The sequence below is a fragment of the Simochromis diagramma genome, unplaced genomic scaffold, assembly GCF_900408965.1.
Source record: "Simochromis diagramma unplaced genomic scaffold, fSimDia1.1 OVJJ01000602.1, whole genome shotgun sequence".
Taxonomy (NCBI): domain Eukaryota; kingdom Metazoa; phylum Chordata; class Actinopteri; order Cichliformes; family Cichlidae; genus Simochromis; species Simochromis diagramma.
The window spans coordinates 7029445-7051805 of NW_024387040.1; the positions used below are offsets into that span (position 1 = coordinate 7029445).

General features: G+C 40.7%; 3 protein-coding genes across 3 annotated transcripts in view; 1 reads left to right on the forward strand and 2 right to left on the reverse strand.

The window, feature by feature from the left end:
• si:ch211-285f17.1 (sickle tail protein homolog) overlaps positions 1–11270 on the reverse strand; it is a 117396-nt gene extending 106126 nt beyond the window's left edge. The window contains exon 1 of the mRNA XM_040044445.1: positions 10894–11270. Coding sequence (XP_039900379.1) covers positions 10894–10963 — 70 coding nt within the window. The 5' untranslated portion in view covers positions 10964–11270. The remainder of the gene's footprint in view (positions 1–10893) is intronic.
• tgif1 (TGFB-induced factor homeobox 1) overlaps positions 1–22361 on the forward strand; it is a 24328-nt gene continuing 1967 nt past the window's right edge. Inside the window, exons 1-4 of the mRNA XM_040044457.1 lie at positions 1–12; positions 14730–14735; positions 19526–19764; positions 21604–21833. Coding sequence (XP_039900391.1) covers positions 19749–19764; positions 21604–21833 — 246 coding nt within the window. The 5' untranslated portion in view covers positions 1–12; positions 14730–14735; positions 19526–19748. The remainder of the gene's footprint in view (positions 13–14729; positions 14736–19525; positions 19765–21603; positions 21834–22361) is intronic.
• Positions 13426–15596, reverse strand: LOC120741494 (OTU domain-containing protein 1). Its single transcript, XM_040044456.1, has one exon. The coding sequence runs from the start codon at positions 15339–15341 to the stop codon at positions 13980–13982; it is 1362 nt and encodes a 453-aa protein (XP_039900390.1). The 5' UTR covers positions 15342–15596; the 3' UTR covers positions 13426–13979.

The window sequence follows — 22361 nt, forward strand, 5'->3', positions numbered from 1 at the left end:
TTCAGACGTATGGTTAATTCCATAAAAATCTGGACAGTTACATAATTTCTGTAGTTTTGCCTTTTTTACACCACGGTGGATTTTCTCATTTCATCAAAAAAAAAAAAATCAAGAAGTGCAAACTTTTAGCTTTAATTCAAAGCTTTTCACTAAAGTATTGCATTAAATATTTAGGAATTACAACCATTATTAATCATAGTTCCCCCTTTTTACAGGATCACTGACTGACAACCAGTTTCACGGTCAGTTGAGGCTTGTTCCCTTATCGTTTTATGAGAAATTAAGCAGATAAAAGCTCTGGAGTAGGTTCCAGAGTGCTGGATATGCATTTGATAACTGTTCATTGGAAATCATAATTGCCATTACATGGAAAAACCAAAATAAACAAGCTAGCAAAACCTTTAGACATGGCAAAATCAGTAATCTGGTATATTCTTTAAATAAGGAATGCACTGCAACACCAACAACAACAACAACAACAACAGCTCAGCAACAACAAAAGGCCGGAAAGACCACATGAGTTGACTAACGTGCAGGATGACAGAATTATTTCCATGATTAAGAAAAACAACTTCAAAACTTCTAAACAATTCAAGACTACTCTCAAGGAGTTAGACGTATCATGGTCAAGGTCTACAGTCAAGAGACGCCTTTGTGAATGCAAAAAGCACCGGCTGCACTCAAGAACCAAAGGCCAAAGTAGACTTTGTTAGAAATCATGTAACAGAACCTACGCAGGCCTTAAAAAAGTTCTTTGGACAGGAGTTCTTTGGATTACGTCATTGGCATGTATGGCTCCCATCGGATCAGGGCCGCTAGTGTTTATTGATAATGTGATTGATGAGTGGGATGTAGCAGGATGAATTGTGTATGTAATGGCACACTGCAATGTCAAAGGAGATGCATAAGCATTTCTCAAGGCAAAGAAATTAGACATTCTTCAATGTCCAAATCAGTCTCAACCCAACAGAGCATGAATTTTATTTATCAAATACAAAATCAAACAAGCAGCACCTGGAAGCTCAACATTTCCTGATATCCATGGACTCTACACTTCCAACAGTCACTGGCTGTAAAGCATTTTTATCCAAGTATTAAAAACAAGATATATATATATATATAAGACCATTTCCAGTACTTAACATTTTCATTAAGTGGCAGATCTAACAGAAGAAAACAGGTAAAATGAAAGCTTTAATTCATCCTTCCTTACACTGGTGCATCAAAGATATCATCAAGCTTACATTTGTGATTTCTGTTAAAAAGTTACTGGCAACATAAGGACCAGAGTTTGGAAGCACCAGAGTATTACTTTAGGATGACTAACAGAGCGATTGAAAGAGAGAAGCAGAGAATAAAGGACCGAGCTAACCTTGCCAAAAGGTCTGATGATTGCTGCCCTCTCTTTAGGCTCCCAGCCACAGCCATTAAATCTCTTACACAACTGCTGGCCTTTGCAGTGGCTCCTGACAGCCAAGTCCGCATCATCATGGCATTCAGTGTCACATACAGTGCATAACAGAGAGTCTCGTTAAATATCACAGTTTTCCGGCCACTAAAGCAGCTGTACGCGCTCTGATAAGCTAAGGCGAAAGGTGCCGGGGCTGAGGCAAAATCATCATCAGTCATCAATCATAACAAAGAATGAACTCCACAGAGTGATTTCAAATTTGTTTTCCCTTTCTAATTGGGAGCATTTATACAAAAGAAATGAGAGAGAATTACGTTTCTGTAAGAGCCCTATTCATCTTTCAAATAGAGAATGGCTGGATTTAAATGCAGTAGGTGGTTTAATATAATAGAAAGGGCTCTAATTTAAAAAAAATAATCTTTTGTCTTCAGATTAAAGTATGAATCAAAGGATCAGCAGCCATTTGCTGATGCCAGCATCACACTTATTGGCATGCTGGTATTTCATAGACTATCCAGGGAGCAAAGTGGATTAGCCCAACTTGACCTGAAAATTCACAGCAAGTGAAAAGAAGGCAAAGAATTTACTGCGCATAGAACGCCTATAATTATTTGCCTTCTCTCATGAGAAATAGTATTACTGATAAAGTTTTTTGATAAAGCAACAGGGCACTGCTTAGTCTGTCACTCCCTATTCTCCCTTCAGTCTTCCAGCAACCAGCTGGAAACTCCTATAATGTGCTATAGGGTCATCACCAAACTTCTCAGCACTTTCTGGATGGATGTTTTCCTCCCACAGCCTTTTGCTACGACCGCACCCAATCAGCGGCGTCCCATCCACTTACAAACCCCCACTTGTAGCCTCGTGCTAAACCTCCCATTTATCACACTGACAGGAGTGGCTTGTGGTTATTGACTGGGAGTGGATTATTTTCCCATCCACAAGCTCAGTTATCAAATTAGATACTGAAGCAAAATGTTTGGAATTTCAAATGAGTGGTGTCAGATGGCTTGTTTTTATCGAAGTGAGCATAAATTACATATAACCAGGAGGGGCTTGTCAGAGAGACTGTGTAAGTGAGAAAATGTGTTTACCTTATAGGTCCTGATGAAATGTGTCTTTTGCATCCTAGTTTGCACAGATCGTGTGTCAACGCAACGCATACTTACCACAAAATATTAGTGTCTGGAAAAAACATGAAGAAGAAGACTCGATTGAACTTGAACCAAAACCAAGGCAACAAAAACTTAAAGAATTTGTTCAAGCACAGACTGACTGGCCAGGGACACAAATCGAGAGATTTTTTAGCGGTCTTGGCCCCGACTGGTGATTGGACGCTAGTGTGTCTTCATTGTGAGTGAGGAAGACACAAAGCTCATCAAAATAAACCACAGGGGAAACGTTCTTAACAACAAACCTAATCAGACGCTGAAATGACCTTCACCCAGCTGAACATGGACATTTTAAAGAAGGCAACAAAGGCAAAGTAACGAAAGCCAAAGCTATCCAGAGCTCAGAGCCAACCACAAGCCAGCAGCCTCGGTATGAGCAAAGAATCAGAGTAATTATGAGGAAAATTAAAGAGATGAGTGAAAAAGAGAAAACTGGTCAATGTCCTGCTGTCGGGTTAAGTTATGAATATGGAAAATTATGTAAGTACTTGACATTTGTTTTATTGTATAAATCTGATGCACTTGCTGTTGTTTGGTAAGGTAAAATATGTCATGTCATATTTCAACGTGGGTGTAAAGAAACTGCTTTTTCAGTTATTTGTGCCTCCTTATAGTAGAACATTACTTTATTTTCATAATTTTAACTGACAGCAGATCCTGTAATTTACTGCAGTCTGGGGGAAAAAATGTAACAATTTATTTTATTATGAAAAAAAAAACTGAAGAGAAGTCGGGTTTTGTTCGCACGTCAGTTACAGTACTTACTCACAAACAGCTTCTTCCCCTGGGCCATTCGGACTGTCAATAAACACTATCCCCCCACATCCCCAATAATCTGAGCCATGGTCTGAGTAACCCCCATCACTCAGCCACTCACACACAGACTTTATTCAGTCTTTTCTTTGCACAACTTCGTTTTCTAATGTGTCTCTTGATTGCATATATTTCTCCTGTTTGCTATTTATTCCTGCTGTCTACTATTTCTATTTTATTCTGGCACAGTTGGTGTGGAGCACCCACAATTTCATTGTATATGTACGATGACAATAAAGGGCTTTTCTATTCTATTCTATTCTATTTCTTAGAAAGATAAGCGATAAAAATCCGTATAGGCAGGTCACACTTAGGCTACGTTCACACTGCAGGCGAAAGCGCATCAAATCCGATTTTTTTGACCCTATGCGACCCATATCCGATCCATGAGTAATGCCAGTTGGGAACGGCACAAAATCCGATATTTTCAAATCCGATCTGGGTCACTTTCGAATGTGGTACTGAATCCAATACATATCCGATGTTTTAGAAAGCGACTGCTGTTTGAACGGTCATGTCGCATAAATGTCTTTTACGTCATGACACAAAAAACGCATTATCAGCTCGGAGAAGACATGGGACGTTGGCCTCCGTGTGATGAGTCAACGGACATTATTTGTAAGAAATCTGACAGAATACTATCCTTTGAAGCACCGCTCCTCTAAAACAGCAATAAGGATAATTATTAGGTATGTAATTATTATGTAATAACTACCTTCAAGCAAAAATTTGGAAACGTTAAGTCCGAAGTCTTTTATATTAAGGGCCTATCAGTCAACACTATTGTTTGTTCGGTGTCTAAACACAGCTCGTTGCGTGTGACGTCTTCTTTTGCGCATGCGGGCCGCTTTGAGCGTTCACACTAGAGCGCGTTTGCTGTCGCATTTTATTTGTAGTGTGAACGAGCAGACAAAAAAAAAAATCGGATTTGATCATAAAATCGGAATTGAGCATCAAGACCTGCAGTGTGAACGTAGCCTTAGAGAAAAATTGGAAATTGGAATCAGATAAGAAAATTGCAATTGGTGCATCACTAATTTTCCAGTCTTTGATCACTTAAGCTAACTAGCTGTGGATTTTAACTTCACATCTAATGAGCAGATATAAAAGTTAGTTGCAAAAAAAAGTGAACAGACCTCCCACCCAGAATGTGTCCTATTCTCACAACATGAAAAATCAGTTTAAAAAAGGCTCTGTATTTTTCCAATTAGGACAATAAAGACTCACACAGGGGTGTGTGTGTGTGTGTGTGTGTGCGTGCGTGCGTGCGTGCGTGCGTGTGTGTGTGTGTGTGTGTCTAGGCTGACCTCTGTGGCAGTGACCCAGAACTTTTGATTGATTTGGAAAGTCATTAAAATCCCAGTTGGTGACTTCATATCATCAGCGTGGAGTTTGATGATAAGCCCCCACAAAAAAAGCCTAATTATCAGGTAACCCTGCACACTCATATACACAAAGACACACACTTAATATTAAGCATCACCACACAGCCTCACTCACATGAACACTGCCTCATTTTCTCCCCAACTTACCTATTTGATATTTTCCTTTGAACATGACCTCGCTGCAACATCAAAGGAGAGGCTATTTGACTTCTCACTCATCTGTGTCCGAGTCAATTTTTTGTTCCCTTTGCTAAAAAAAATGTCATAAGGCCTGATATCATGCATCATTACTGCTTGGGGGAGAACATGCAAAGAATGTTATTACACTCTGTGTTCCAACTGCACAGAAAGGCAACCAGATTGTCTCTAATCAGCAATAAAGAAGTACAGATATTTCAAAAACCACTGCTCGGGGTGGATGAATGACAGCTGTGCAGGGAGTTATGGCGCGTTCGGGAGTCATCATTTTAACAGTGTACTTTCCTGCCTGTGTGCTATCAAGCCTTACATCCTCCCAGACTTAAGATGACTATAAACATGATAGACGTGTTTGTTTACTCCTCAACTCGTTCCACAAGCGACGAAAACTCAGTGACGGGAACAACAATGTTGAGAAGTCTGCGAGCTCTAAGCTGCAGCAGCCAATGAGGAGCTTTAACTGCATCGTGCTTAGCGGGCTGTGTGCAGCTGTTGCCGTGGAACACAGGTATACTTCATTATCCTGCCATTCGTCTCGTCTGACGTTGTCAAATTTTGCGTGCACTTCCAAAGTTCTACTGCTTCTGAGAGAAAAATGTAGATACTTCATTACATCCTCTTTAGGAAGGAACTCATGAGAAGGAACCATTAAAAAAAAACAAAAAAACAAAAACAAAAACACAGAATTTAAAAAAAAAAGAGAGAAAACATCTGGTTTGTCTTTGCAGCAAATCAGCGTCCTGCTGCTGGATAGACAGAGAAGCCAGAAGAGGATGGATAATTCATTAGGCACGCAACGTTTAATGATGCAAAGCCATTCTGTGAGACAGCAGTGATGACTCAACCAAAAGTAATTCTAGCCACAATCTACTGTACAATAAGTCGCACTCCTCTTGTGGTATTTCCTTTTTTTTGGCGAGGGGTGTGTGTGGGGGTGGGGGCTTTTCAAAACAATATTTGCCTTTGACTTCATTTCTCAAAAATGACCTTTATGTTAACTCGCCCTTCTCACAAATACTTGATGATGGAACAAAAAAAAAATCACAAGTCAGGAAGCAGAATGCAACGCTTCTGTTTTTCCCTCTTTTCAATATTCAGATGTAGAGAGTGCTTTGAGTTTTCCTTAAAAACATTGAAGTTGAACAAAGTGAGCAACGTGAAAATGTCAGCTGAAAATGGATGAAATGTAAGATCAAATACACACAATTATATTTGAAAAGATTTACCATAAATTGACATTTTACAGACTGCTGAGCACTCCACGTACATTACATGTAATCTCACTGTTAAATAAAGGAATCTCTGTATGTAAATGGTCTGTACTTGTGTCCTTTAACTTTAAGTGCTTAAAATGTGTTTCTCATTCACTCATTTTCACACACAAACACACAATGTTTGCAGAGCTGTCACATGAGGACCTTGCCTGGTATTGGGAGGGACTTGGTGAGCATCTTGTCAAAAGGACACTTGAGCTCATGGTGAGGTCAGAGATCAAACCACCAAATCTATAACAGCAGTGGACAACCTGCTGTACCTGTTGTATATGTTAGTCTGTCTGCTCTTTGCCAATCTTGATCACCAGTCAATCCTATTCAAAACTTGGCACATGTGTTGCTCAAGATCGAACCCTAGTGTCGAGTTTGTAATTATTTGGATAAGAGATGCTCCCATCAAAAGCACTGCAAGGTCACAGATAACGCCACACTCCTGTGTCCTCGTATTTAAGTCCACAGATGAGATAACAGAGTTCAGAATTAAACAATAACTGAACATGACTGCACTACATATTAATATCAATGAATTAAACTTGCTTTAAAAATATAAAATTTCAGTAATTTTGTGGTAGTAATAACAGTCACAATGTCTAACACTGATGGAGCTCATAAGCTTAGATACAAAGAGGTATCAGTATTTTCAGTGGAAAAATAAACACAGTGGGTAAAAACTCAAGATTACTGCCTTTTGTCAGAATACAGCATCCCCAGTTAAAGGCGGAAAAGCACCAATATATTGTTGTCTGGCAGATAAAGCCACCGCATACCCTTAAATCTTTGTTTTACTCTCTTAAGAAACTTAAGAGCCCCTAAGGGACACGCTTTCAATCTGCTGTGAAAACAGCTGTTAAGCATCTCAGGAGCTTGGCCATTTCCAGAAGAGTCCATTCAAGTGACTATCAAATTTGATCATCCCGCTACATATGGCATTTCACACCTTACTAGACAGCCATTCACTCAAAGATTATGTTAATATAGTAGTAAGTGAACTATCGATAGAAAGTCTGTGTGAGGAAATTAAAGCTATGCATCATCCTCACCTTTACATTCATTTGATTTGTTTCCACAGCGTGTTTTAAGCTGCAGAGAGTGCATCTCCCACTGGTTTCAAAAGCCTGACACTGGCACAGACACTGCCTGCATTCCTGAGCTGGTAAAGAAGCATATTTTGGGATTATTGCACCAACACATCATTTGCCAATTTCCCAAGGCAATCACACAGAGACCAAAAGTATGATAACATGCCGCCATGGACATCCTGACAAAAAGTTAATGGGCTAATGGATTAAACAACACGGCATGGTCCCTTTTAATTATGACTGAATATTTCTTGGTTCATTTGCTTTGACCCTCTTCTTTTACAGTGTTGTTGTTATTAAATTGTGTTTCTCCTATGTGAGAACAACAACTTTTCACATTATATGAAGCAAATTTTGCCATCTGCTCAGAACTTAGTAAAGTAATTAAATCAAGATCAGATACGGTATTGCATTTGAACATCCAAATGTGACGCACTGGTTATACATCTTGAGCTGTCTTCCTGCTCTTTTAATTTAAAGCAGCTTTTTACACATTCACACTACAGCAAACGTGACACTGCATTCACTGCTGCACATAACAAGTACCAATTCACAATAAAGTCACCCCAAGGCCCTTTGCATTGTGGATTAAAGATGTTAATATATTAGAGTAAAAAACCCAATGAGCAGGCGATCTATTACGAGCAAGGCAACAGTGGGACAGAAAAACTCCCTTTCAGCAGGAAGAAAGCTCCAGCAAAACCAGGTTCAAGGAGGGGCAGCTATTTGCCCCAACCAGTTGGTGGTGATTGGAAAAAGAAGATAGCAAATGGAAACAGGAGAACAGGCCTAACTATAAGCGTTTGTCAAAGTGAGATCAGTGATGATCAGTAATGGGCATGAAGAGGAATATGGAGGTCATAGTTTGTTATGCCATGGAAGCCTTACAGGATAACAGCACTGGTTAACATAACATGTTGGTATAGACCACCTAAGACGTAGTTAAAGACTGAGATGAATAGTGAAACAATTCTCTTTGTATAAGAACTTTGATGGGAACTCCGTACAAGATATCTTCTTTTCACCACCCAAGACTGTTGACATAATCTGCAAATATTGTTGGAAACATGAGATGATGCACATCATGGTCCCGAGTGCAGCTGTCCAGGGTATAATAGCTCACTGAAAGACATATCACCATCTTAGTCACAGTTAATCCTTCTCAACACACAGATAAGTCTTTGAATCAAAAGCATGTATTGATCATATACATTGTGAAATTTCTGAAAGACAAAAGATAAATCGTGGTAATATTTCAATGTAAAATCTAAAAGACTCTTTGATCATTGAAATTCGTAGAGATTCTATTAAGTGTTTACTAAGGAAAAGGTGAAGACATCTAGAAATAGATTTAAGGTTTTACTTCTTTTCAACAATGCAATGTCATTTTTTGGTGGATAATATAGAGAAAAATGTTCCGCGTATTTAAATTTCAAACATCATCATCAGTAATAATAATGGCTAAAGATAGTACCAAAAAGATGGCACTGGCAGTGGCACAGAACTACAAAATTAGTGGGCCATGTGTTCATTAGTAACATTAGCCTATGGACTAACTAAGAGCTTGACCTTGTCTTCAAGACCACATCCATCTGAAAACATGTCTGCTGCTGTTGATACACACTAGCACAGCTCAATAACCTGAATTTTCCCCAAAAGTGACCACTGGGGTGGATGTGTTTAGCGTTTTCAAATAAATTAAATACTTTACATTGTATGCACATAGCTCTGTGGATAATAGGTATGATAAAACGGATGCTATCATGCACAGATTCTCAATAATTCTAAAGTAATAACTTGCAATCGTATACAGTTTTATAAACTGAAAAGTCTGCTTGGATAGCAAAGCAAACGTTATGAATATAAAATAACCGAGGAAGAAAGACTGCTGCCTGTTTTCGGAAAGATAAATCCAGGGCAGAAACGCCGCAGCAACAACAGTGTATTTTTGACAATGTCGACAAAAACATATAGCTGATTCCTTCTTTGACTCATGCAAATTGCACAGCGGCAAAAGCAACAATGCTTCCTCAGTACCAGTAATGTGAGTTGACATATTCGCATCTGCTGTAATGTTCCCTCTATATGATGCCAAGATCATTAGCTGTTATAGCTGTGAAAATGAACAGAGTGATGAATGACTTGCTGTTCTGCTGCTATGCAGGTACTTTTTTTTCTTTTTAATTTGATGCTGCTAATACAATATTTGAATGAGAGATGATTGCTTGCAATAAACTCGTCAAGTTGCTTAAGTTATTGTGGAATGTGGATGCTGTGTGTCTGCACATCACAAAAAGAGAAGAGCCTGAAACTTGACCCCACTATCACCTGGTTCCAAGCAAGCAGCGGGGGGAAAAACCCACAAAAAACATGGATGGGCTGAGTCAGAATGTGTAGTTTGCTGCTGAAGCTGCTTTTGTGTCCTTCCACCATCAAACCCAGCATGCCCTGCATACAAGCTGAGCCTAACCTGCACACAACATCAGCACTTCTGCTGTTCACATGCACGCTACTGAATGTGACACAAACACACACATCATGGTGTTAGTACAGCTGCCATCGAAGATATAAATCCCAAGCCGTGCACATGTGCCGTTGTGGAACCACAGTGTGTTATAGATGCCACCCTTCTGGAGGGGTTTGCAGCAAACTGGCAATTTTCCATTGCATCCTTTTTCACGTGCTCTGTCATTCAACCTGTCACCATGGAGATGAGCTGTGTCTCATGCTGGAGTGCATACACTGCAGCATACAGCAGCAGAGGCGAGCACCGCTGACTCTGTCACACCTCACATGCAATCAGAAGCACGCCTTTAAACCAGCAGAGCAATAAAGAGCACTAAATCCAAGTCCCCAAATCCGGCTCTGTTCTACAGCCAATAGCGTTGTGCTTTTAATACTGTGAGTTGTAGTGGTCAATATATGCGCCCCAACCTGAGTGTCACCTTACTTAAGACACAGCGTGACACTCAATGAGAGGAGGCCTGAGGAGAAAAAGTTAGCTGCAGCACGTAAAGGGCAACTGCCACTTCAGATAAGTGTCCTGAGTGGAGACTGAATGGGATCACACCGAGGAGTGGAGCAAAGCAGGGGGTCAACACAAAGGCCACACACTGTCACTCATATATAACATGTGCAGTATGACATTAACATAGATATCAATGAGCAAGACAAAATATGACCCTATTTAAGGCAGAAAAGGCAGCATGTAACATTTCATATTTAAATAAAAATACATGTAATCATCGAGGATTGACTGTGTTTTCTGCTGATAACTGTATCATGAAGAGGAGTGTAATACAATGCAAGACAGCGCAGAGAAGGCAGCTTAACTGTTTTGACTACAGTAGGGCACAGATACAGGATACAAGGAAAGCAGCAATGTAACGGATCTATTTGGGTAACTAAAGTTAAGCAACAGCAGTAGTTAACTGTGAGTAAAAACTTTAACACGGCATCTTTAGATTTTTTGCAAAAGTTTTCATAATTTAGACTTGGCATCTGTTAAAATCAAGGTCAACAGATATATATATATATATATATGTATATTTGTTTTCTTACTGTGAGATTTGGGACTTCCTTTATGATCACTCGGAGGAAGGTCCGCGAATTGCACCCGGTGTCCCGACATGTCTGTTACAGGCTCTCAGGTCAGAGCTCCAGGACTTCACCGCTCTTCTCTGTGTTGTTTTAAAAGTAACAGCCAACTTCCGAGCAGGGGGCTGGTGGGGTGGGGAGGCTTTACCGCGTCGAGGTGACCGCGTCGCCGTCCGTGTTGCGCGTGGGAATCCTTCGACACTACACACCGGAGACGGGCGTCCGTGGATGACTTTCCCTCTGCCCCCTGTGCGTCTCTGAGCTGACTGTGTGCCAGTACTGCGGTGAAGCAGCCAGCTCGGTCCAACTCTCACCTGCCCCTCTGCTCTAAGAAGCCTTGTGAACGTAGTAGACTCGCAGGAGCAGGAGAGGCACTATCCCTCCCCCCGTATTAAAAATCATAAAACTTTTCCCCACACACACAAATGACGATGACTGCAGCGTTACGTCATCACTGTAAAGAATCCATAATAAAGTTTAAATCGGGGGCTGTAAAAACACAATAATGTTGGATTTTCATACCACATATCATATTTTCGGACATTTTGAACATTTTCCAGCTGCCAGAGTCAGGAAGCTCTTAATCAATGTTCAAAATCTAACTTGGGTGGTCTTAGAAATTATAAATGTAAAACTTTATAAACCACCATTTCTCCCAGTCATCGCATCCCGTGATACCAAAACATGCCATTTCACATTTTTGAAGACCACTGCGCAGTCACTTTAACTCTGCGTATTGTATCCGATAATCCAACGCTGTAATCTGTTTTTAAAAGAATACAAATACCTTTATTGATACCTTGTCTGAGCATCTGGGAGCATACAGTGCCACCTAACGGAAGGAAGGCGCAATATTTATCAGTACATGAGTTTTTCATAAATTACACATATGGCTTTAAAAAGCAGCTGAATAAGTATCTCTATATGTCTTTGTCATGTTCACGAAACAGGACACTGTGATCATAAAGGGATGGACATGGTCAGGAACAATACTCAGGCAGCCTGCAGCAATTAAATGATACTCAGTTTGTACTTATGAGCCCAAAGTGTGCAAAGAAGACATCTCCCTCACCATTACACAACCAGCCAGAAGTGTTGATAGAAGGCAGGATGGATCCATGCTTTAATGTTGTTTACACCAAACGGCAGAAGCAAAAGAAAATGAGATTCATAGCATTCGTTCATTGCAGCGTTTTTCCAGTTTTCTGCTGTGTCTCATTTTGGTGAGCCCGTGTAACTTTTGGCTGTTCTTTACTTAAAGGAGTAACACCCAGTGTGGTCTTCTGTTTGCTGTAGCCCACCCGCTTCGAGGTTCAAGGTTTTGCACATTTAGCGATGCTCTTCTTACTCGGTTGTAATGACAGGTGTTGAACTCCAGGCCTCGAGGGCCGGTGTCCTGCAGGTTTTAGATGTGTCCTTAATCCATTGCAGCTGATTCAAATGGCTAAATTACCTCCTCAACATGTCTTGAAGTTCTCCAGAGGCCTGGTAATGAACTAATCGTTTGATTCAGGTGTGTTGATTCAGGGTGAGATCTAAAACCTGCAGGACACCGGCCCTCGAGGCCTGGAGTTCGACACCCCTTGATGTGACTGGTGTATTTCCTTCCTTGGCCTTTCTCCTCCAACCTCTGGTATTTTGGCTGGAGAACTTAGACTCACTCGACTTTTTTCTCTTTCAGAGCATTCTCTGTAAACCCCAGCGATCCCATCCCATTAGATAAGCAAGTCTGAAATACCGAGACCAGCTAGTCTGGCACCAACAGCAATGCCACGTTCATAGACACTTCTACCCATTCTAACGCTCAGTTTGAACTTCAGCAGGTTTTTGATCATGTCTAGATGCCTAAATGCACTCAGGTGTTGATAAATAGATATTTGTATCCGTGAGCATCTGAACAGATGTAGCTAATGAAGTGACCGGCAAGTGTATTTAGAACAGCAGACATTAATGTGAAATGCCAAAAAGGAAAGTATTATTACAATATGAATACATCCATATGTTGAGATTAGTTTATAGTATTTGCAAGCTGTATTTGGGTGGTTTGCTTTCCTTTTATATAGTTTTTAGGAAATCAAGCAGAATCTACAGTTTTTTAAAAAAGAAAACAATTACAGCAGAAATGACATTTTGGCCTATACTGTGACTGTGCACCCTTTATTTAAGCTTTAACATAGCTCAGTACACAGAGCACATTCCCTTGTACTCTGTGTATTGAAGCCGTGGTCCCTTAATACACCGAGTTCGGCAGCCTGACCTGAATGAGAGGCTGCAGGGTCACTACATCATGTAATAAATTCCCAACATCACTTTTCACTTTAGGACACTGGTGAGTGGAGGATGACTGCAGCATGAACTGTGGTGGTTATGGACTGCCTTACACCTAAGATGAAACAGTGGATATCGCTAAAGCTGAATAACAAATTTATGAAAATGTAGGCGATAAACAAATAGCGGGACAACGAGCATGTAAATTAAAAATGAAGCCACTGCAAGTTAGTGTGTTTTTGTCTTAACTTTATTTTGAAATTCTTTGTCAAATGTCGAAAAAGTACTGGAATAATGGAAAATGAACCGTTGAATCATTCTCGCAGACACAAACCAAGCACTGTGAACTACTCTTAGAGGAATTTTGTGCAAATGAGTAGCTAAACACATGGAAAATGCAAACCAGATTTCTCTTTGTCTGAAAATATTGGGCAGTTGCCAAAGCATGAGAAGCACGACAAAAAAATAATAATAACTGGTCAGCTGAGGGAGGGCAAATAAAAACAGTACACTCCAAAAGCACTCAGCCACATCTGAACAGCATTAGAGAATTTCACTCATGTCAACATCACCCAAACTATCAAGAACAGACTCACACACTGTCGAACTCTTTCGGAGACAACTAGCGCTAATTTCAAAACGCTGGCATAGACATGAACCAAAGTATGTGCACTGCACGTCTTTTTGCTCCTTAAAAAATCCTTAAAAAATAATAATTTAAAGCACGTAGAAACAAAGCAGAACCATTCATCTCTATTCCTCTGTAATGCGCTGTATTTCGTTTACACAGACCCATTCTGCTCAATGTACATTTTGGATAATGAGGCTGCCATCGACTTTGCCAGTTCCTCGTCCCGTTTCTTTTGCATCTGCGAGTTTCGGCACCAGTCCTCATACTCTGGGTTGGGCAGACACCTGTCCAAGAGAACGTCATAGTGACCGTTGCTCAGCCAACTCAGCCAGATAGCCGGTTTGGAAGGATCCTCCTCTCCAAGAAAGTGCACCATGGTGGAGACAGTGGGACTCTCCAAGCTGCCCCCTGTTGTGAGGTGGATGTTGACATTCAGCATCTGGCTCATGGCGAGAAGCTCGGGGTAACCGGCCCAAGTGCCGTCCTGCGCTGCATTGATCAGGAATTCCCCCACATCCTCTTCAATGATAGGGTTGAACTCGTCAAGGTGGTCAGCGATGTGGTGCACCGTCTGCTCCCTCAGCTCTGCATGTCTCGACTGGTCCCCGTATGTGGCTTTAGACACAGCCCTGTACAGACAGTTGCCATCTGGAATGATTTGATACCTGTATTTGTGCCTCTCCTGGAGGTACTTATTTTGCTTTTCCACTTCAGCCAGGTATCGGGCGACTTTGTCGTTGATCTCCCCTCTCTCCTGGACTCTCTGTGGAGGGGACTCCTGCAGAACACTGAGCTCAAAAGCCCGTCTCTCTTCTGATGCTGGAGCAGCTTTGGCCGTGCTCATTAAGCTAAAGTCTTCTTTTATGAGACCCTTAGGCTGTACTGCCTTGGGGGGAACCAGCTCCTCGTCTTTCAATGAGGCCCACGTCTTGCTTCTGAAGGGGGTAATAGTCAGTGAAATTCCATCATCCCCACCTGAAGTTTCCACCATTCTCTTGTATTCTTCTATTCTGGGTCCACTGGTGTTGTTGCTGTTGGTAAGCTGATTTCCAGTGAGTTCTGGGCAATCTGGGAAAAGCTCATCTGTCCCATTGCTCAATTGATCTATCAAGTCCACTATCACATCAGGGTCGCAGTCATTACAGAGTAAAGTTTCATCGCTATGAGAGTCTGGGGAAGGTGGTTTGACTTTGGACTCCCTCATAACATGCACAGGCACAGACCTCTCCACTCCATCAGGTCTCCGGATTAAAATTTCAGCAGTCGAGGTGAAGTAAATTGGCCTCATGGTTGAAGCTTCGTAACACGACAAGGCAGGCATGTTTGCGGAAGACACAGACTCGCTCACCGGATCACCGTTGGTCGCTGAAGTTGCGTCTGGTTGAGTAAATCCCGGCCTGTCAGCCTCAGAGGAACTTGCCCCGTTCAAACGCGCAGAAGCGGTCGACAAAGTTATTGTAACTTTGCGAGACGACCTCGGGTAGTGTGTAAGCACACTGTTGTACAACTGCATTTTGAAAGAGTCCTTTATACTGAACGGCGCGGCTGGGCTGTTACGGAAAGATGACAACAATAGCTAAAAATACTCTCCATGTCATCAACAACAGCAAAGTTGTAGGGAAGGTCTCCATGGCTCTGAGTCCCGCTGTCATTGACACACAGAGACGACTAGACTGTCCAGTTTAGTCCTCTTGCGTCATTTGCAGTTGGGGTGCCTCCCTAATTTTAGACTCCAAACTGTAACAGGACCCAGTCCTCTTCGACAGAATCAAGTCCGACGAAATAAAGCCAAAAAACACTTTTCAGTTGAATTATTTCAAAATAAAATTCATGGTTTACGCACACGTGCGCCTTCGTTATGAGCGATCATGCTTTACTGCCTTAGATCAATGAGCAAAAGTTTCTTTAAAAAAGTCAAACTTTTAAAAAATGTTTTCATGCTGATAAACAGGAAAAGATGCTTTAACTTTAAAGTGCAAAAAATCCTTACAAAATAGTGAACGTTTTTATTTTTATGTTTTAAGAAGTCTCATAACTAGTTCACTAAGAATACCACGTTTACTGGGTTTTAATTTACTTTCAAAAAAGTCCATTGTGGTGTTGCTTTCATTCAAATAGCCACATAATCATCAAATACACTTTCTTCCTCTTTACTAACATGATGACTTGAAATGAAATGAGCACTTCAAATGACAAGGTAATCTAAATAAAAACAGCGCATCCAATTACTCGCTTTAGAATAGCAAAGCGTTAATTAAAGCAGATGTTCGTAAAGCTCAGTTTTAGTGTAATTAGGCCTAGGATTTTTATTTATTGATTTATTGCGAATGAACTGGAACAAAGGAAAAACACAGTCCGCCATAAATCCCGGATATGGGAACAATTTACCAGATTATGGTTGAACCTCATCATTTTGTGAACCATAAAGTATTCTGATTCTGATATTTGAACCACAACAATCTTATTTTGAAAGAAAAAACCACCAGTTTCCTGTACAGTTGTGGCTGTCTGTAACTTCACACAGCTCTCCACGGTCGTCCTGACTGAAGCCGCGACGCTCGTGGACAAATGTGAAGGATTTGATGCGTCACAGTCAAATGAGTCGAGTGACACAAGAGTAAAGCAGCAGAGCTACCGCTCAGCTAACTATCGTGTCTATTCTTTAAACAAAGCGTTTTACATTCGTTTCCCCTCTAAACAGATTTATGTGGCTCTTGTTATTAATCCTACAAAATAAACATAAAAACATTCATTAAACAAGTGCAGTGTTATCTCGGTCTGGAAAGTATAAAACAAACACTGAGCTTTATTTGTCGTCTTACATCACCACTGAATTCCCGTCATAGTAAGTGTAGATATTAATAAAAGAAATGACTAAAAAAAAGCTCGCCAAATGTGTTGATTATACAGAAAGCATGAAATGCTCAACGTTTAAAATTAGTCATCAGTACAGCTAGTCTATCAGACTAAATGACTATTAATATTACTGCTATTATAAATTACAAAAATCAGCCAATCAATAAATATCATTTGATCTATTTTAATGTCACAACTGATGGGAAGCATACCTAGTATCTGACAGTAGCTGGCTTTGGCCTGCCAAACTTAGTCGTCTCTATTTTTAACAGTGACTGAGCTGGAAAACACACTCACGCTGCTTGTGTTTGATAATAAAAATATTACTTCAGTGAGTGGGTGTACATTTATAGCAGCAAAAAAACCCAAAAAAAACATTAACATTAATAATCAGTAAAGGTGACTGTTTATTTTTGTTTTGTTTTAATATGCTGTAATAGTATACTGAAACATAATAACACTTTCTAATACAGCCTGTGACTAAAGGTGAAATTCCCCTTGACTTTCCATGTATATTGACCTGAAATTACAATGTAATTGCATTAACCGACAAATGCAACAGAGTAAGGAGGTAATAATTCAAGTATTTACATCAATCATTATACTATCATTACACATTATGCATTCATTTTGGCTAGTGTATTCAACAGGAAATCAGACACAAATTATACTCTAAGTAATTTTACGTAGTACATAATTTCCAGGTATTTTAAGATGCATCAGAGAAGGGACAATGATCTGTCCTCTTTCTCCTCATCTTCATCATAAAAGGGCAAAAAAGCAGAAAAGAGAAAATAAGAAAAAGAGCCAAAGAGAAATAAAACAGAAAAGTATAAATAAAAGTTTTCATAGCTAATAAGAAAAGTTTATTGTCATTTCTCTTGTGTTTAATATAAATAAAACCCAAATTATTCTTTGGGAGTCTTTCTTCTTTCACATTAATACATTTTTTTTGTTTTGTTTTGTTTTCTCACAGTTCTTTTGAAAGTTCTGGTTGTATGTTGAACATTATTTCCAAGCAAAAAAATAAGGTTTGATTTTGCTTCATCATTATAAGATCACATGGGCAGATGTCCTGCAGTGTTTGCTAGTGTTTAATTTTAATTAGGAAAGGGAGAAATAGTCTTCATCACATTGTCACATGTAATACAAGAGGACTTGTCGAATATAATATGATGCACACCAGTGTAATGCATAATAGAAATGTAACAAGGCAAGGTAAAGCCACTACACAATACGGCCTGCGTGCCTAAAAGCACAGCGTATTTACGATGTAAGCTGTGGAAGTTTTGTTGGTTTTTCCACTAAAACACCCAGAAATTAGACACTACTTAAAATTGTTTACATTACAATTATTTCTTCTCTTTTGTAAAAGCTTTTAACTATCACACCCTTATTCTAGAGTATCTACTGCTAATTATTTGTAGGTAAATATAAGTACATTGTATTTATTGTAAAATCAGTGGAAATTCCATTTAGTTCAAGCAGAATTGCACTCTTAGTCATGGGCCGTGCTATAAAGTTTTACCATACTATGTCATTGTAAAAAAAAAAGGACAGTTCAGTTCAGTTAATTCTGAATCTTTTTTTGACTATATAACATTTCCACATTTAAAGCAACTTCTTTCCTTCCTTATTTTCGCCTGAATTGCAGTGCAATTAAATCACCACCAGAGGGACCCCGAGGACCTCGTGTCTGCACGCCGCGTTGCATTCACGTACAGTTCCGCTTGTGCGCACGCGGAGGCGACATTTAGCTTCCGCAAAGAGCACTTGAATGCATGTCTGGAACAAATGCATGCAAAGAAACGATGCTACAGCAGCTGTCGCATGGTTGTGCACCGCATACAAATGAAGGCATTGATCGTTTTCTTCGCAGTGCTGCTGTTGTCTTTAGTAAGCCGAGCTGGTGCGCTAACCTCCAGCTGCTGCAAGGTTTGATCAATATATCCCGCAGCTACACCCATGTCCACACTGTATTTTTTAAGCATTTCCTCATTCCTGTGAGAAATTACAGCAGCTTCTCCTTATATAATGTTTACAATTCAATCGGGGTGACATCGATAGCGCATAAGAAACGTTTCACGCGTATCTATAGGGATACAGAAGAATGGACTACTACAGTGACAACACGGGAGGAGGAGGAGGGGGATGTACAGTAGTATAAACACGAGATTTGCTGCTATTACCATAAACACAACACGAGGCCCCTATTGTAACACACTGCAGCAGCCTATACGAAGCCACATTGTTAAAAAGCACTCTCGTGCAGAAGAATTATTGTTGGGAGTACGTGAAGGTAATTCTTCACGATGTAAACAAGCGATACGAAAGGTGATAAACCACAGACTGTGATAAGGCGATGAAGCTTGCACCACAAAAACACACCGACGCTCATTCGGAAATATGCGGCATAGCCTGTAGCAATAATGTGCTATATATATATGTTTTAAATTACTGTGGTTAGTTTAGTTATTTTTAATCTGTAGGTGTTATCACGAGGTCCGCAGTGCTATCCCCCAGTCTGCTATTGTTGTTATTTTGCTTGCCCGCCTAAACAACGCTTTCTGCATATTATATATCTATATAGATATATAGATATATAGATATATAGATATATATTCACTTTATTAGTAGAGTGTGCAGCAGTTAAAGCTCAGCAAGACTGTATTCATGTCAGTGGAACAAGCCATGCTGATGTCAGAGATTTTTCCTGTTCTCCACTGGTGGTGGGAGGATCTTTGCGTTTAGTCACGCAGCTGTCAAAGATAGCTGTCACCCAGTTTCAGGATCAAACACACAGTCAATGAGAAAAGGGGCTTTGAGCAGAAAGGGACGCAGAGATCTCAGGTAACCCACAACCCCCCACCCCCCTCAAGTCTCCAAAGAAGGACGACTAGAAGAGAGAAGAACATCTAAAACGGGAGAAAAGAAGCATTTTTTTAATGAACAAGGATTTTCGAGATTTCGGATACACGCTGGGGATATCTAGGGGGAAAAAACACAGCTCTGACAGAGAATTTGTCTTCTCCGCTTGCCGAGGAATAAGCGGGCATTTTTCAAGATGAAGACCAAAAAGGGTAGGTGGGATTTTTAAAAAAATAACGTTAAAGTAGAAGGGAAGAAAAAAAGAAACGACTTTAGACGGAGACGGCGTTAAAGAATGAGTAACAGAACCGTTTCCCTCATATGCAAACCATGCAGTCTATTGTTTCCTTTCCAGACATGACAGGGGGGCTTTTTCTGCCATGTGTTGGCGCGATGTCAAAAGTCGACAATAGCAAGGTTTAGCCACCGTTTTAGGTTATCTAAATGTGCTTTATTCAAGTTTTCACACAATAGGCTAACGCACGACTGTGTCGCCGTGTGTTGTTTTCCTAGTCGCGGTATAAACTGGGACAACTTTCAGAATGATTTAAAAGACGCTTTCGCTTTTTTTCTGTTACGGTGGAAACCTCATATAAGCTACATTTGTGAAGAAGTTTTTTGGTTCTTGATAAGTGGTGATAGTCGATACAAGTCAAAAGTTGTGCGACTGTTGTGACTTCAGGGGTTGTTACATTTTGGCAGCCTGTAAGCTTTAAAAAAAAAAACCTCGATATTTTGTATCTTTTTTTAGTCACGAACAGCGAACGGAAACAGCCCCCAGCGCCTTTAAAATATGACCAAAATCCAAATGTAGGCTAATGTTCATCCTGACCTCATTGTGGGAACTTGCTGTTGCCTTGTTACATTCATGGACCTCGTGGTGCAGCTCGCTCGCGCACGCACGCACACAAAAGAACCTTCTTACAAGTTGTTCAAACTTAGAAAAACTGTCGTGTTTCTCGGGTTAAAATGTCTTTTTTCTGGCCTTTCAGTGGAAGCGACGTATTTCGGCTGGTGGAAAGTTTGCGCCAAAGTCGCTGTTTGCGAGCAGAAACTTTTGAAACGCGTACAAAGGAGCAGGCAGCCCTGGATTCTTTTGTTTAGTCTGGAGACGCTTATTTGCAACAGGTCTCCCCTCCCCCTTCGCCTCTCCAACCTACGTAATTACCTCATCCTGTTGGCCACTCTTGACTTGGGAACTTTCTTACTTCTTTCCCACTAGTTTGCCCGGGAGCTCACGGCTGTACAATAAATATCCTGGCCTGTTTTATTCGCTATGACCGCTTGGCTTCCCGTACAGTAGCCTAGGTGCTGGTGTCCAGGTGTAAATATTGACCTAAAATCACAGGAGCCAGTCTTTAATAAACCTCAGTGTGTCTTTATCATAAAGAGGAGGGACGCATATTAAGGTTTTGTATTGGTTAGTTACTAAATGGGACTAAAAATGTAATATATAATATGCCAGATGGAAAATGGGACAAATTTAAAAGCAGTTCAAAAGCACATCAGTTTGCCTGGGCTGTACTCTTGACATTCAAAGCAATTCAAAGCACTTCCTTTGATCATGATTGACTTTGATTAGATCCTAAGCCTCCCATTTAAAAAAAACAAAAAATACAGACTCTGTAATCTTTCAGATTCAGCGCTCCTGTTCTTCAAAACAAACTCTCCCCTTTTACACAGAGATTGTTGCTGTGCCAGCTATCAGCCTGTCTAGAATAGACCTGGCTTGTATTTGTTGAGGCAGGTTTTATAACTGACACAGCATCAGGCTAGCCTTTGTGACGTCCCCCCCCTTTCTACATCCACCCTCCCCTTCTTCCTCCTCCTCACACCCTCCCTGGCTCCTTATATGAATCACATGGCTGAACTTGACAGCTTGCTTCTGACACATCAGCTGCCTCCCAGACAACTTGAGCGGCTGTGGCAGAGCCGCTCTGACAACGGGGTGGCTTGACATTAGAGGATATAAATTCTTCTTTGTCCTGGCCTCACACGCTCTTTTTTTTTTTTTTTTTTTTTGTCCTTGCACTCGCTCGTGATTTTTTTAGGTTTGATGATGCTGTCGGGCAGCGAGACTGACGATGAGGACAGCGTGGACGCCCCTCTGGATCTGTCGTCCAGCGCGGGGAGCAGTGGGAAGAGAAAACGGCGGGGAAATCTGCCCAAGGAGTCCGTTCAGATCCTCAGGGACTGGTTGTATGAGCACCGTTACAACGCCTACCCCTCTGAACAGGAGAAAGCCCTTTTGTCCAAGCAGACCCAGCTCTCTACACTGCAGGTACGGGCACAGATTCTGACGGAAAAAAGATAGTACCACCTGAAGCTGTTTTTTTCTGCCATTAAGCCCAGAGAGTGTAAATAGACCACTGTAAAAGTCAAGAGGAAACAAGTGTCAGCTTGACTGAATCATTTCCTGTCTGGATCACAAACAAATTATGACACATACACACTGTGAATTGAAGGTCATCCAGATCAGCTTGATGTTGCAACATAAAAGTCTGAGACAAAGTGAGTAAACTTACTCCCTGTGTGCTCTGGGCTTGGCCGAAGCACTTGGACAGGAATTTCCCTCCCTCTAGCCCCTTTTCTATCCCAGCTGTCTGGGAACAATGCGGAGTCATTTACATAGTTAGAGCTGAAAGGCTCCTTAAGCCAGTTACGACTAGCCTGGAGGACTGAGAAAAAGAGTGGAGTGAACTGTGAATGCTGCTATTACAAAAGAGATTTATTTTTTTATTCAAAACTATTTTCAAGACAGGATTTCTAAATCTAAACTGACCTTTATTAAAAAGGGGTTAGCTTATAA